The 17546-nt window shown below is 38.6% G+C and overlaps 1 protein-coding gene and 1 long non-coding RNA gene across 2 annotated transcripts; both read right to left on the minus strand.

The window, feature by feature from the left end:
* Positions 1-611: 611 nt before the first annotated feature.
* Positions 612-2780, minus strand: LOC102408555 (olfactory receptor 51F2-like). The gene has a single exon (XM_006062030.2). The coding sequence runs from the start codon at positions 2132-2134 to the stop codon at positions 1142-1144; it is 993 nt and encodes a 330-aa protein (XP_006062092.1). The 5' UTR covers positions 2135-2780; the 3' UTR covers positions 612-1141.
* A 6323-nt stretch (positions 2781-9103) lies between these two features.
* Positions 9104-13718, minus strand: LOC123329601. Its single transcript, XR_006545154.1, has 2 exons — positions 13640-13718; positions 9104-9246 (listed from the first exon to the last, which is right to left on the minus strand). It is a non-coding gene; the product is annotated as an uncharacterized LOC123329601 (long non-coding RNA).
* Between the last annotated feature and the right edge of the window lie 3828 nt (positions 13719-17546).

A 17546-nucleotide genomic window follows, 5' to 3' on the forward strand; every position in this document is an offset into this window, starting at 1 on the left:
ACTTTAAATTTTTGAGAATTATTGGATATACCCAGGTTGGAAAAAATAATTAACTTGCTGGATTAAGCCATACATGAAATAAATGTTATAAATTAAAACAATTCTGATAATACAACTTGTAATTCCTTTGCAATTCTAGTCACTTTTTAGTTTCTGCTGGGGCAGAAAGTTGAGGGAGGTCAGAAAGAAATTCTGGAATATACTTAGCTGGGAAAGAACATCAGGTAGAAATACATTTGTGAGGTTTGAGGATTTTGTTTTAGGCTTTTATTTGATTAATTGGTTGAAAATTTCTAGAGAATACAGTTTTATTTTTTTGTTTGTTTGTCTAAATTGTGTCCCCCCAGTACAAGTTAGTTAATTTATGTACGCTGCTGCTCAGATGGTCAGTCATGTCCCATTCTCTGCGACCCCATGGACTGTAGCCTACCAGGCTCCTCTGTCATGGAATTTTCCTGGCAGGAATACTGGAGTGGGCTGCATTTCCTCCTCTAGGGGATCCAATTCACATATAATTATATGCTATATTGTGTATACATGTTTATATTACATATAAATACAGTATAGCTATATAAATACATATATTGTTTATACTACATACACAATTAAGGTTAAGAGTAGGAGGACCCTGAAGGAAGTCAGTTTGCAGGTGGAAAGGAAATATGGCTTCATTACTTACTAGCTGTTTAAGCATGTTACTTAACATTTTTGTGCTTCAGTTTTTCTCATTAATACTGAGTGACTATCTTATCATTTTGTTTCGAATATAAAAATGTGTTAATATGTGTAAAAAACAGAACAATGACTGGTCAAAGGAAATAATAAATATTAGTTAAGATTATTAGTACGGTTAGGAAATACTACCTATTTCTCAAAAAGGAGTGACTTTTTCATACTGTGTCATCTTACCTGCTGAGAAGTGGATGAAGTAAAAAGAGACAGACTACTGGCAGGATAAACAACAGCTTAGAATAAGCAGTCATTGGAGGAGAAATTCTAGACATTAAAGCTGTTTGTTCCTCCTATTCTAATGTCTCATCTCCTCATTTGTAAAATAAATGGATCAGTCAAGCTGATTTTCTAAATATATTTCATCTTTGATTTTAAATATTTGCATATTTGGCATCAACGATCACCAGATTCACTTTTCAATTGATAAAACAACCTGACACAGACTGTTTCTATGATTCTTTGTGTCTTTGGAATGGAGAATTTTTATCACAGCTCTGCGTATCTGTTTTGTCTTAACACTGTAGATGATGGGGTTCATGACAGGGGGGAGTAGCAGGTAGGTGTTAGCTATCACAGTATGTACAAAGGCTGGGGCCCGTTTCCCAAATCTGTGAACAAAGGACAGACTGATCAATGGGATATAGAAAATGGCAACAGCCCCAATATGAGAGATACATGTGCTGAAGGCTTTTTTCCTCTCTTCTGGGGATGCAATGCTGAGGATAGTCTTAATGATCAAAACATAAGAAAAGGGAATGAGGATTGAGTCCACACCAACAGTCGAGATCATGGCAGTCAGCCCCACTGCATTGTTGAGCCTGGTGTCTGTGCACGAGAGCTTCATCACATCAGGGTGGAAACAGTAGGAGTGGTGGAGCATGCGGCTGTGGCAATAGGACAGTCTCGTAAGAAGTGCTACCATCGGCGTGAGCGTTATCGTCCCCCTGATGACAATGGCCACTCCAATTTGAGTTATTCTGGAGTCCGTCAAAATGATGGCATACCTGAGGGGGTCAGAGATGGCCACAAAACGATCAAAAGCCATGGCCAACAACACTGATGACTCCATGACAGTGAAGAATTTAATAAAGAACATTTGTGACAAGCAGGCATTAAAGCTGATCTCCCTGGCATTGAACCAGAATATACCCAGCATGGTGAACAGAGTGGATACAGACAAGCCAAGGTCAGTGGTGGACAGCATGGAGAGGAAATAATACATGGGCTCATGGAGGCTGGGCTGAGTGACGATGGCAAAGAGAACCATGCTGTTTCCTGAGAGAGCAGTTGCATAGAGAAAGCAGAAGGGAATGGAGATCCAGGTGTGGAAGGCTTCCAGCCAGGGAACACCAGTCAGCAGGAAAATGACGGAAGAGGATGTGGTATTTTGCAAGTTTGACATGATGAATTAAAAAGTACAGAATTCCAAGATGAAATTCTGGAATAACCAAAAAACTTACATTTAAACAGGCAATCCAATTACAGATAATTTTATTCAACCAAAAGCTAACCAGAGATGAAGATCTATATACCATGTAAATATGAATGGCTGATATAAACTGATAAAATAATTGCAAAATTTCAACTGCTTTAAAAATACTTTTTTTTTTTTTTGTATTTGCTCCTGCTCATGGTTTTTCTTCCCTGGAGCATTTTGCTGATAGCAAGGTTTATATTATGTGATCTTTTCCTCTAGGCAGAGATGGCAGAACTAAGAAAAGAAACTTGACCCAAGACTGGCTGATCATATTCCATCCTCTTTGGAATATATTCTGTATAGTTGGCATCAGAGACAAATGATTGAGGCCTTGGAGGAGCAGTATTACATTGGTTAAGAGAAGAGAAAGCAGTGAAGCTTACAGATAATTTGGGAAGCCAGAAAATATTGAGAGATACTTATAATGCAAAATAACATGTATTAAGTGATAATAAATGACTTAGGCATCAGTGCGGTCATGTGCAGGTGACTATAGTACCTAACCTTTCAAATGACCCTTGTCATTTGAGCCTTGCCCAGATCCTTACAGCATCTGGAATTGCATTAGAGAGATGGAGAGCTAGAACACAGACTTATTACCCACAGAAGCCTCTGGCCCCCGGTTGATATAACATGCTGTCAGTTTCAAATATATTTCTTCAATTTCTTTAAAGACTAGCTTTTCTCCATTAACAAAGAACAGATTTTTCTCCATTTTGTTAAGACATGCTTCTAAGGAGACACCTAATAGAATCTTACTGCTTTGCTTTGGAGGGGAACATAACTTTATTTTTCATTGAATAAACAATTGCAGCCTGGGTAAATAGGTCTGTATGAATTGGAAGAACAGGTATGGGGAAAACAGAGATAGTATTCCAAAGCTTTTAGAATGGCATATATGAAAGAGGGTTGAACCACAATGAACTTGTAACCAATGTTAAGATCACTGTTCCTTAAGGGAACCTAAGAGTTTACAGAACACAGTTTTACCCAAAGTGCAGGGTCAAGAATTTCCTAAATAAATCTCTTAGTTTTAACAGGAAATTTTTAATTTGATTAATGGAAAATTCAAGGAAAAGAGAGTGTTAAATTACATGAGTTGGTCAAATCAGTGAACTATGACTTCATATTCTCCAGTTTACAAAAATGAGACTGTTCTCAGAGAACCAATCAAATTACTGTCAGAATATATTAGCAAATTTCATAAGGGAAATTAGAATTAACAAAAAGGGAATATTTATTTAAAAAGGAAAATTTTTTCTGGATACTACTCCCATGGCACTGCCATGGATTTGATCATTTTATAGAACTGAAGTATCAGGATTCCTTAGTGGTCCAGGCTTAAAAAAAAAATCTGCCTGCCAATGCAGGGGACACAAATTTGATTCCTGGTCTGAGAAGATCCCACATGTCTTGGGGCAAATAAGGTTATGTGCCTCAGCTACTGAAGCCTGGGTACTTCAAGCCAGTGCTCTGCAATAAGAGAAACCACTGCAATGAGAAATGCATGCCTCTGCTAGAGAGTAACCTCTGCTTGCTGCAACTAGAGAAATCACATGCAGCAAGAAAGACCCAGAGCAGCCAAAAATAAATACATAAACAATTAAAAAATACTTAAAAAATGAAGTATCAATAGATACTGTCTCACGCAACTGGCATGTATTTAACAATTAACTGTGAAAGTTTGAAAGATTAACAGGTTCTATTAGCACTTTTTGAAATTAATTATAACTATAGTGATTTCTGAAAATCTTTTTTTTTAAACAGCTTTTACATTTAATAAGTATGTATTGATCAGGAAGATAAACTAAAAATCTATTAAATGAATTATACGATAATTTATAATAATGGGTTCACATCTCATTTTCCACAAGTCTTTGACCTATTTCTTATCATTTTTCATAGAACCTGGGACTCAGTTTTTGAAGTTAACAACTTTCTGAGGTTACTTGGAAGTAGAGAAATTATTAAAAAAGGAATCACTTCAATTCTGTTTACAAATGGTTTGGGCTATTTGCAAAAGTCTTTCCAAGAAAAACAGTACTTGAAATAATTCTACATTTTATGTATGTCAAGATGAAGTATTCCAAGCCAGAAACTGTCAAGCCAAAATGAGCTCGTAATATTTTTTCTTTGCTCTTGCCTTACACTCTCAGAGGCATTTCCTGAGCACCTACTCTGGGCACAGTGCTGTGTTAGAAGCTAAGATATAGCACAAACAAAACATCTCTTACAGGGTTTATAATTAAGGGAGAGTGAATGCTGCTGCTTATAAATAATTTCAATATCCAGCGTATCATGATGAATAATAAAAATTGTTATGAGAATACAAAAGACCAGATTATGTCAGCACTAATAGTACAAAGCAAGCAAAATAATGGAGGTTTGGTGCCTGAGAAAACCAGAGAGATGTCAGGACCTCATCACTGAGAGGCAGAAAACCTCATCTTTAAACAGAGCCCAGTGACACTTTTGAAAAAAAGGAAAATTACCTGTTTGAAAAACCAACTACATGCCAGGCACTGTGTGCTAGTCATGTGCCTATCAGAGGAATCACAGGCAAAGAAATGCCACTAGTTGTAGAGCTCTTAAATTGAAGAAAGTAGGGAAAACCACTAGACCATTCAGGTACAACCTAAATCAAATCCCTTACGATTATACAGTGGAAGTGACAAATAGATTCAAGGGATTTGATCTCATAGAGTGCCTGAAGAACTACGGACAGAGGTTTATGACATTGTACAGGAGGCAGTGATCAAGACCATCCCCAAGAAAAAGAAATGCAAAAAGGCAAAATGATTATCTGAGGAGGCCTTACAAATAGCTGAGAAAAGAATAGAAGTGAAAGGCAAAGGAGAAAAGGAAAGATATACCCATTTGAATGCAGAGTTCCAAAGAAGAGCAAGGAGAGATAAGAAAGCCTTCCTCAATGATCAATGGAAAGAAATAGAGGAAAACAATAGGATGGGAAAGTCTGGAGATTTCTTCAAGAAAATTAGAGATCCAAGGGAACATTTCATGCAAAGATGGGTGCAATAAAGGACAGAAATGGTATGGACCTAACAGAAGTAGAAGATATTAAAAAGAGGTGGCAAGAATACACAGAAGAATTATACAAAAAAGATCTTCATGACCCAGATAATCATGATGGTGTGATCACCAGCCTAGAGCCAGACATCCTGGAATGCAAAATCAAGTGGGCCTTCGGAAGCATCACTATTAACAAAGCTAGTGGAAGTGATGAAATTCCGGTTGAGCTATTTCAAATCCTAAAAGATGATGCTGTGAAAGTGCTGCACTCAATATGCCAGCAAATTTGGAAAACTCAGCAGTGGCTGCAGGACTGGAAAAGTTCAGTTTTACTCCAATCCCAAAGACAGGCAATGCCAAAGAATGCTCAAACTATTGCACAATTGCTCTTATCTCGCACACTAGTAAAGTAATGCTCAAAATTCTCCAAGCCAGACTTCAACAGTACATGTGTGAACCATGGACTTCCAGATGTTCAAGCTGGATTTAGAAAAGGCAGAGGAACCAGAGATCAAATTGCCAGCATCCTTTTGATCATTGAAAAAGCAAGAGAGTTCCAGAAAAAACATCTATTTCTGCTTTACTGACTATGCCAAAGCCTTTGACTGTGTGGATCACAATAAACTGTGGAAAATTCTGAAAGGGATTGGATACCAGACCACCTGACCCGCCTCTTGAGAAATCTGTATGCAGGTCAGGAAGCAACAGTTAGAACTGGACATGGAAGAACAGACTGGTTCCAAATCGGGAAAGGACATCAGGACTGTATATTGTCACCTTACATATTTAACATATGCAGACTACATCATGAGAAACACTGGGCTGGATGAAGCACAAGCTGGAATCAAGATTTCCGGGAGAAATATCAGTAACCTCAGATATGCAGAGGACACCACCCTTATGGCAGAAAGCGAAGAAGAACTAAAGAGCCTCTTGTTGACAGTGAAAGAGGAGAGTGAAAAAGTTGGCTTAAAACTTAGCATTCAGAAAACTAAGATCATGACATCCGATCCCATCACTTCATAGCCAGTTGATGTGGAAGCAATGGAAATGGTGACAGACTTTATTTTTTGGGGCTCTAAAATCACTGCAGATGGTGACTGCAGCCATGAAATTAAAATATACTTGCTCCTTGAAAGAAAAGTTATGACCAACTTAGACAGCATATTAAAAAGCAGAGACATTACTTTGCCAACAAAGGTCCATCTAGTCAAAGCTATGGTTTTTCTAATAGTCATGCATGGATATGAGAGTTGGACCATAAAGAAAGCTGAGTGCCAAAGAATTGATGCTTTTGAACTATGGTGTTGGAGAAGACTCTTGAGAGTCCCTTGGAGTGCAAGGAGATCAAACCAGTCAATCCTAAAGGAAATCAGTCCTGAATATTCACTGGAAGGACTGATGCTAAAGGTGAAGCTCTAATACTCTGGCCATCAGATGCAAAGAATGGACAAATGGGAAAGACCCTGATGCTGGGAAAGACTGAAGGCAGGAGAAGGAGGTGATAACAGAGGATGAGATGGCTGGCTGGATGGCATCACCGACTCAATAGAGATGAGTTTGAGCAAGTTCTGGGAGTTGGTGATGGACAGAAAAGCCTGGGGTGCTGCAGTCCATGTCATCGCAGAGTTCGATAGGACTGAGAGACTGAATTGAACTGAACTGTAAAGTATGTGAAGGTAAGATGCTCCAAAGTGACAGATAAGACAAAAATAATGTGAAGTGACAGATTCTGAATACAAGTATACATGAATGTGTGTGACTGTGTGCTAAGAAAAATTAGTTCCAAGAAATCTTAAGTGATGAGATTAATTTTAACTCTGTAAAGTTTTGATGGTTGGGTGTAAGTTTTCAAGATGGAAATCAAAGATATGTTCTTGACATAGATAACAAGGAAGCAGAGGTTGAATGATATAATACAATTTGTTGGAAGACTACTGAGCCTTAAATGTGAAGTTGGGTGCTATAGGAAATAAAGTACGAGAAGGTGGGGGGCTAGGACATGAATCTCTTGAATTCCATGGAAGAGATTAGGAATTTGGATTTTATTTCCAGAGCATCAGAAGCCAGGCATTTCCAAATATTTTATTAATAACTAAATAAATAATTCTTCATCTCCTCTAATTTAACTCCAGCAAGATTCCTTTCCTTCTTTAGTGTCTTATTTAGTACCATTGACTCCTTTTCTGCACTCTACAATACTCAAGTTTTATCCTAATCTATTAATGAAAGCTTCCCACACATTTATATTGATTTTTTCCAACACATTCAATTCAACCAAGACAGATTGAGCATCTTTCTTAACCAGCCTTTGTGCTTAGCTAGTGAGAGAAATACAACATAAACTGTTTCTCTCTGTTTCCTGCCATATTTTATAATAACAAAAATGTTCTTTGAAAGGCAGTATACTTTTGTTTATCATTCCTTCATGCTCAGTAACAATCCAGATCATTTCTCTAATGACTCTCAGAACATTCTCCAACTGTCACCAATGACTTCCTAAATACCAAGTCCAAAAGTTTATTTGCACATTCATTTTCCTCTCCCTTATTTCACATTTTCTCAGTATTGACTATCTCCTCTTTGAAACTGTCTCCTTTATTAGCTTCACTGACAGTTTTTCTATAATATTTTCTTCCCTGGTGATCAAACAATATTTTTGTTCCCTGTCTTGTAATTGTGCTGTTCTTTAAGACTGTCTTTAAGACTTTTTTGGCCTCCAAAAGCACTGCAGATAGTGACCGCAGCCACGAAATTAAAAGACACTTGCTCCTTGGAAGCAAAGCTATGGCCAACCTAGACAACATATTAAAAAGCAGAGACATTACCAACAAAGGTCCATCTAATCAAAGCTATGGTTTTTACAGTAGTCATGTATGGATTGTGAGGGTTGGACTATAAAGAAAGCCAAGCACTGAAAAACGGATGCTTTTGAACTGTGGTATTGGAGAAGACTCTTGAGAGTCCCTTGGACTGCAAGGATATCCAACCAGTCCATCCTAAAGGAAATCAGTCCTGAATATTCATTGGAAGGACTGATGCTGAAGCTGAAGCTCCAATACTTTGGCCACCTGATGCGAAGAGCTGACTCATTTGAAAAGACCCTGATGTTGGGAAAGATTGAAGGCAGGAGGAGAAGGGGACGACAGAGGATGAGATGGTTGGATGGCATCACCGACACAATGGACATGAGTTTGAGTAGGCTCTGGGAGTTGGTGATGGACAGGGAGGCCTGGTATGCTGCAGTCCATGGGGTCGCAAAGAGTCAGACATGACTGAGCAACTGAACTAAACTGAAGACTATCATTTTCTTTCAAGAAGTTCCTCTTATTTTTTGCTCTCCATAGATTCTTCTTGTGATATAAGTTATTCCCATGGCTTTAAATAGCACTTATATCCTGATGACTCACAAAACTGAGATCTAATTATGGTCTCTCCAAAGTTCTGCATTTTAAAAGTTAATAGAATCTTTGAAGCTGTAAGAAGATTTTTAGGCTTCAACTAGGTCATGGGAGTAGAATGAGTAAATCAAATTGATGATTTAGGAAAAGAACTGGCAGTAGTTTGCAGAACAAATCAAAGCTCTTTGCTTAGGGCCAGTGAATAAAATGTGAATAAACTATTTTATCTATACCTGAGGGATAGCTCCACCCATATATTCTAAGACAGCTCAATCAGTAAGAATCAAGAAGATCCTACCCTCTCTCCCATTCCAAACCTGGCTCCCTCTTCTTTGCTTCATTTATCAGAAAATGACATTGAACTCTAGCAGATCATCTGCTCAGAACTGCCTCCCTCATGCACACACATACCACACATACTCACCATCCACTCACTTAGCCTCAATATACAAGTCATCATTAAGTTCATATTGATTTTATTTCTGAAATGTCAAAAACTGGAGCCTTAAGAGGATTTCGTATGGAGGCTTAGTAATAGCAGTATGGTTGGTCGTGGAACCTTGCAGTTGTATTTCATTGCAATCTTCTTAAATCAAAAACATGAAACTGTTCTTAAAGAATAAAGGAGGACTAATGAATATGGTTAGGAGGAAGCACAAAAATTCCCTCAAACGAACGTTTTGTGTAGTCACCACTGTTCAACCCATCCTCTGAGTCCCTGCACAGCCTTCATTTTCTCTTATGGGAAATAAGCTGCAGTCTCTCTACTAATTTTCTTGTCCTCTTCGATCACGGTGATGCACTTTCTCCATTGCACTGCCATGAGCTGCAGTTTGTGGTGATGGCTTTACTGCTGAATTAGACTATATAGTATTATCAGTATTGTCCAAGTCATTGCCAACAGCATGTCTATTGTGTGACCGATCTGGGTTTAGATCCTTGTTCAAACACCAACTAGTTTTGAGATCTTGTATAGTGATAATGACAAAAATATAACAACAGCTACTGCTCTATGAACAGTACTTTGCCAAGTACTCTTTAAGCATTTTATCTTTTCATCTTTACTATAACACCATGTTGCAGTATTATATTCACTTTTCTGATGAAGAAATTGAGTATGAAAGAAGTTATGAAACATTTACAGGATCATGTACAACTAGTGAACATCAGAGTAGGGATTCTAAACCTATTTCTTTTTTTTTTTTAATCCTTTTATTTTTTTTTAATTTTATTTTATTTTTAAACTTTACATAATTGTATTAGTTTTGCCAAATATCAAAATGAATCCGCCACAGGTATACATGTGTTCCCCATCCTGAACCCTCCTCCCTCCTCCCTCCCCATTCCATCCCTCTGGGTCGTCCCAGTGCACCAGCCCCAAGCATCCAGTATCGTGTATCGAACCTGGACTGGCAACTCGTTTCATACATGATATTTTACATGTTTCAATGCCATTCTCCCAAATCTTCCCACCCTCTCCCTCTCTCACAGAGTCCATAAGACTGTTCTATACATCAGTGTCTCTTTTGCTGTCTCATACACAGCCTATTTCTTTTTAATTTCAATGCTCAGGCTCTCAAAAACTATTCTCACTGAAACCTACAAGTAATGTAAACTTTCTTTCATTTGGTTTCCTTCTCTGTGAGATTGAACACACACTGTCTAGTACAGTACCTGGCATGCATTAGATGTTCAAAATTTGTATTTTTTCATTTTTAGTAAGAATCATTGGGCTTTTCAGCCCCTGAAAACCTCTTTAGTTTCCTTGAGCACCAAACCACTAACTAGGATAAATGTATTAGCAACTGATTAAGTCATTTGACTAATGAACAACAGGATATCCCACCCACACCTGGCAGAACAAAACACCCCTTCTCTACAGATTTCTGAAAATAAATAATTATGTAAATTCTACCCTCCATCTCAGCCCACCATCCCATTATCAAGGCTAATTCAGCTCCGGGTGAGGAGACTCTCATCTGTGGGCAGGAAAGTTCAGCTCGCCTAGAGTTGAGCTTTTTCAAAACAATGTTACTTACAGGGCCCATACAGCAGTTTTCCAGTCCCTCTCGGGCTGACTCACAGTGCCGGGAAGGCTTTAGATCCAGCTGAGGGTGAGCTTATGAGGAGACTTATTGGCAGACTGGCTGGAGACAGTCTCAGAACTGAGCGGCCAATTCCCTGTGGTGTTGTCACTCACTATGTCTCTAGAGTATGCTGGTTCCCAGAAGGCTTCTTTTGCCTCATATAGTATTTTTATACCTTCCATTATGCAATTGCTTTTTGTGGCTATGTGCTTTATAGGCTGATGTAATTTTTTGTACTGTGCCCTTGTATTGAAGGATTTCGCATATGAACAGTTTGGAGATATAAGTCACATACCATAAATCCCACATTTATAGTGTACAATTTAAAAAGTTCTAGTAAATTTGGACACGACTGAAGCGACTTAGCAGCAGCAGCAGCAGCAGCTAAATTCACAGAGTTGTGTAACAACCATCATCACAGTCTAATTTTAGAAAATATTCATCACCCCCAAAAGAAACTCCATGCTCATTTGCAGTCACTCTAAAGAGGACTTTTTTAAAATGAAAATTTTATACCCAACTGCTAAAATGCACCAGCTATTGTGAATGTAAGTCATACTCTACCCCATAGTATCTGTCATTAAGTGCAGTCTTGTTTTATTAAACTGCCCACTTGTAGCCTCTCTCTTACAAAAAATGTTATCCATCTGTACATATTCAGTAATAAAAGTGTCCTAAATTCCGAACATCAAGCTAAGTGCTAGAGATTTAAAAAAAAGAATATAACAATAATTCTTACTGTTCAGGGTCTCCTAGTTTAGTATAGAAAACAGGTTGATAATTTCTGATACTGATAACCAATGATAAGATTACCACAGAGCCTGAACCAAGTGTTGGTGAATATAGTAAATAAAAATCTCAGTCCATCATTGAGGTGGGCAGAAAACAAGGTTTTTTTTTTCACTTTTGCATAACTCAACCTATTTTCTGTTTTAAAGTCCCATCCCACTAGGTGGAAGAAAACTAATCACAGTAATTTGGGGTTCTGCCTGCTGCTGCTGCTGCTAAATCGCTTCAGTCATGTCCGACTCTGTGCGACCCCATAGATGGCAGCCCACCAGGCTCCCCTGTCCCTGGGATTCTCCAGGCAAGAACACTGGAGTGGGTTGCCATTTCCTTCTCCAATGCATGAAAGTGAAAAGGGAAAGGGAAGTCGCTCAGTCGTGTCTGACTCTTAGCGACCCCATGGACTGCAGCCCACCAGGCTCCTCCATCCATGGGATTTTCCAGGCAAGAGTACTGGAGTGGGCTGCCACTACTTGTGTTCAAATGTGGAGGATCTTATATTGTACATCTGAGTATGTCTGATGTGAGGTGAATATTATCTTCCTTAGTCTTTGGTAATTAGTACCCACAGATTTCTTTGGGAGGTCCATCTTCTCTACTTATGGTACCTTTATATCCTTAAATATTGCCACCATTTCTGGACTACTCTTAAAGTCATCTGTGATTTCTCTCTTACACTCTGTATACAGACGACTGGAAAATCATGCCAATATGTTTGAAAACACAACCAGAATTCAATCACTCTTAATCACTTCCCAAAATGCCTCCCTTATCCAAAACACAATTATCTTTCACTTGGATATTTTCAGAAATTTCCTAACCATTTTCCCTGCTTCCATCCCTACCACCAACTCTGTTTCACCACAGAAAATGTCTTGGCCTGAAATATTTTGTGTTTTATAATGTAACAAAACAATGATAGAAATATTTGATTATGTATTCTGTGCCAAAGTTATTATGCCAAATGTTTATCGTAGGCAAAATAATGGCCCCAGAGATGACCTGGATAATAATATGTTATTATTCTGGAACCTGTAAGTATGTTAGCTTTACACGACAGAAGGGATTTTGAAGATGTGATTGAAGTTGAAGTCTTGGAGATGGGAGATTACCTTGTATAATCTGGGTAGGTCCAATATAATCATATGAGTCCTGAAAAGTGGAGAACCAGAGAGATGGCAGCATGAGAAGGACTTGACCACTGTTACTGGCTTTGAAGGTGGCAAGGAAAGTGGGCAGCTAAGGAAAGTGGGCAGCCTCTAGAAGGAGAAAAGGCAGCATATTGATCCTTCCCTAGACCCTCTTAGACTCTCTAGGAAAGAACGTAGTGTAGCCCTGCTGATGATGCCTTGGTTTTAGCTCAGTGTGACTCTTGACAACTATAAGATAATAAATTTGGAAGAAGAATCTAGTAGTCCTTTGATATACGCTGTTGCCAAGATTTAAGTAACTTACTTCAGTCTCTCAGTTAATAAGTGGCACAACCACTATTCAAAGCATGGCCAATTGGAGAGTTTTCATGTTTAAAACTCATTCGCTAGAGAATTTCACATGACCATCCATTTACCACTGATTCCAATTCAAGATGTTCTAAACCCATAGCACGCATTCATGCCTGTGTACCAGATTGGATATTAACGTATTGTCACTGTGTATGTTTATATTCTGCATATGAAGTTTTGTTCTGTTGTGTGTCCTCACAATGAACTGAAGACGTGTGAAAACATTTCCTCTACCAGGCTGGGCAAATTCTAGGGCAGTGAATGCTGCCCTAGATCTCAAAAACTACTTGACAATACCAGAATTATTTTTCCTCTAGACACAAATGTTACTTTTTTCTCAAAACAGTAGAGTTACTACAATAGTATTGTGTGCCTTCTGTGACAGAGCTTGGTGTGTACACAGGGATCTGGTGATACACTGATCCACACATGGGTGCACAGACTTTCAATACATGGCCCTTCTCACTACTCTTCTCTCACACTAGCCTAGGAGAAGAGCAGCTGGTATATCAATCCAACCTTCTGAAAAACCTGAGCAAAATATCCCTCAATAAAATTAGTTGCAACAGGCATATGCAGTTATAAAAATATCAATATCAATAACATTGAATCTGGGAAACATACCACAGTCTGTGATGTCATTCATCTCCATGTTAATATGTGCCAGACTTGTTAATCCAAACAGAAAGAATAGAACTAAAAACAAACAAAAACAATTGTAGCATAGGGAGGGGCAATAAATATTACTTATTGAGTATCAACATTTTATTATAGTAAACAGTAAAAACTCTTTCCTAACAAATCAGCAAAACTTTTTAAACATACTGCACAGTGTGTGTCCCAGTCTCTGTTATAGGGAATAGTGCTAAGCACTATTTTGGCTTCCCTGGTGGCTCAGTGGTAAAGAACCCACCTGCTAATGCAAAAGACACAGGTTCAATCTCTGGCTCAGAAAGATCCCTGGAGAAGAAAATGGCAACCTGGGAAGTATTCTTGCCTGGGAAATCCCATGGACAGAGGAGTCTGACAGATCAGGGTCCACGGGATCACAAAAAGTCAGACACAACTTAGCAACTACACAACAATGACAACAATAAGAACTATTTTACAATATTTTGATAAACTTCATGAATGGAATAAGAAATGGCATCTCACTCCAGTATCCCTGCCTGGGAAATTCCATGGACAGCGGAGCCTGGCAGGATACAGTCCATGGGGTCACAAAGAGTTGGACATGACTGAGCACACACACAGAAATTTTATGGAAGTGAATCTTCCAATATATCAATGCTTTAAAATGCCCATAATATTTCATTTCTAGAAATTCATTTAAAGGAAAAATATCAGAGATGCCAGCCACATTTCATGTAGGGGAACATTTATTGCAGCATTATTCACAGAAGTGAATGTAGACAATTCTCAATGGTGTAGAAATAAAACATTTATATTGAGTCATAGGGTGTTATAGAACCTTTAAAATTCATGTATATAGCAGCTGATGTGGATGGTCATCCTGAATCAGGAAATGGGAAAGCAGGAATCAGGGCTGAGAGTTTTCTAGGGCAGTAAACAGTACAGGTTCTGAAAGACACAAAGTCTGAGACAGAAGCAAGAGGCCAGAGGCAAATCAGGCAATCTAACGTGTCAAAATTGTAGAAATAAACTTCAAAGTAAGCAAACAGTAATAACTGCAGCAAAGCCTGGTTGCTGCATCAATGAAAGCTGTGTTTGGGCCACCATTCACAAAAACTATTAAGGTCCTACAATGTGTACCGGCCCTGTGTGATCCAGTGAAAGTCTAATTTCTCCTCTTCTCTTTGATTCAGTCTTGTCAAATTAACAGCAGTTTCTCCTTCCTTGCTGACTTGGCCAACATTAACCATTTGATTTTAGTGGACAAAGAAACATGTTATTGTTGTTTGGTCGCAAAGTAATGTCCAACTCTTTTGCAACCCCATGGACTATAGTCTGCCAGGCTCCTCTATCCATGGGATTTCCCAGGCAAGAATACTGGAGCAAGTTTCCATTTCCTTCTCCAAGGGATTTTCCCAACCCAGGCATTGAACCCCATGTCTCCTACACTGCAGGCAGATTCTTTACTGCTGAGCCATGGGGGACACCCATGAAGAAATGTAGCTCTTCCTATTTTCTCTGTATTAACTTCTTCCAGCTGTTCTTATTCTTCCTATTTATTTCATTCCTCTCTGCTTCCAGCATGTCTTATGTGCTTCCATCAAAATTCTTTATTCATTCATCTTTTCAAAAACATTGTATGCACAATATATGCTATTGAAAAAGATCTGAGGGTGTAACATTGCCCAAATGCACAGACTCTAGTGGAGGATATAATTACATGGGAAATTATATAGTCATAATTACTCAAAAAGGGGAATTAATAGAGATCTACAGTGAGATGGGATGGGTTCTGGGACCTGCAACCCTTTGCTTCAGTGTTTGCAGTTAGACAAATATCTTCTGTAGCAACAGAATGCAAATAAACAATAAGGAGTTAAAAATAACTGCATGCATGTATAGTTGTGGCAAATTATGAACAAGATGCAAAAAGACCAAAACCTTCAGCTGCCACTTCTGAAGTGTCAAGAGCAAAAGCAGGGCACTGTGCATGATCCCTGCACACAGCTCCACCAAGAGGTGGGCAGAGCACCCATGCCAGCCTTCTGGCCTGACCCCTGGACTTGCCTCTAGCCTCATCCCATTTAAGGGGCCAGCTCACTCCTCTTTAGGGAGTAAGCAATGAAACGTGTTACTTGTTTTCTGTCCCTTGTTCTGCAGTGTAAGTCCCAATAAACCCTTCCCTGAATTTCTCATCTGGCCTCTTATCAGTTTCTATTGATTAAACAGTGCGAGAATTCTGACTAGTAACAATAGTATTGGCATCCCTGGAAGCTTGTTAGAAAGGCAGAATAAGGTGTGGAGAAAAGGGAACTCTTTTCCACTGTTGGTGGGAATGTAAATTGATATAGTCACAAAGGAGAACAGTATGGGACTTACTTAAAAACCTAAAAATAGAACAACCATGTGACCCAGAAATCCCACTACTGGGCATATGTCCAGAGAAAACTATAATTCAGAAAGACACAGGCACCCCTGTGTTCACTGCAGCTCCCTTTATGAAAGTCAGGATATGGAAACAACCTAAATGTCCATCAGATACATACAATGGAATATTACTCAGCCATAAGAAGGAATGAAATTGGGTCCTTTGTAGAAATATGGATGGACCTAGAGACTGTCACACAGAGTGAAGTAAGTCTGAGAGAGAAAAACAAATATTCTGTATTAACTTATATATGTGGAATCTGAAAAAAATTGGTGTAGGTGCTCTTATTGACAAAACAGGAATAGAGAAACAGAGGTAGAGAACAAACATATGGACACCAAAGAGGAAAGGAGGGGATGGGATGAGTTGGAAGATTAGGATTGATACTATATATTAAATAGATAATTAATGAGAACCCACTGTATAGCATGGGGAACTCTACACAGTGCTCTATCATGACTTAATTAAGGAAATTTTTAAAAAGATGGGATATATGTATATGCATGATGGATTCACTTTGCTGTGCTGTAGAAACTAACACAGAGTTTTGCCAAGAGAACACACTGGTCATAGCAAACACCCTCTTCCAATAGCACAAGAGAAGACTCTACACATGGACATCACCAGATGGCCAATACCAAAATCAGATTGATTATATTCTTTGCAGCCAAAGACAGAGAAGCTCTATACAGTCAGCAAAAACAAGACCAGGAGCTGATTGTGGCTCAGATCATGAACTCTTTCTTGCCAAATTCAGACTTAAATGGAAGAAAGTAGGGAAAACCACTAGATCATTTAGGTAAGACCTAAATCAAATCCCTTACAATTATACAGTGGAAGTGACAAATAGATTCAAGGGATTAGATCTGATGGACAGAGTGCCTGCAGGATGGAGGTTTGTGACATTTTACAGGAGGCAGTGATCAAGACCATCCCCAAGAAGAAGAAATGCAAAAAGGCAAAATGGTAGTCTAGGAGCCTTATAAATAGCTGAGAAAAGACGAGAAGCAAAAAGCAAAAGAGAAAAGGAAAGATACACCCATTTGAATGCAGAGTTCCAAAGAACAGCAAGGAGAGATATGAAAGCATTCCTCAGTGACCAATGGGAAAAAATAGAGGAAAACAATAGAATGGGAAAGACTAGAGATCTCTTCAAGAAAATTAGAGATACCAAGGAAACATTTCATGCAAAGATGGGCACAATAAAGGACAGAAATGGTAAGGACCTAACAGAAGTAGAAGATATTACAAAGAGGTTTCAAGAATACACAGAAGAGCTGCACAAAAAAGATTTTCATAGTCCAGATAACCACGATGATGTGATCACTCACCTAGAGCCAGACAAAGCTAGAATCAAGATTTCCAGGAGAAATATCAATAACCTCAGATATGCAGATGACACCATTCTTATGGCAGAAAGTGAAGAACTAAAGAGCCTCTTGATGAAAGTGAAAGAAGAGAGTGAAAAAG

The sequence above is a fragment of the Bubalus bubalis genome, chromosome 16, assembly GCF_019923935.1.
Source record: "Bubalus bubalis isolate 160015118507 breed Murrah chromosome 16, NDDB_SH_1, whole genome shotgun sequence".
In the NCBI taxonomy this organism is placed as follows: domain Eukaryota; kingdom Metazoa; phylum Chordata; class Mammalia; order Artiodactyla; family Bovidae; genus Bubalus; species Bubalus bubalis.

Excerpts from the sequence above, each read along its gene's own strand:
- LOC102408555 (XM_006062030.2), bottom strand. The coding sequence starts at position 2,134 with ATGTCAAACTTGCAAAATACCACATCCTCTTCCGTCATTTTCCTGCTG.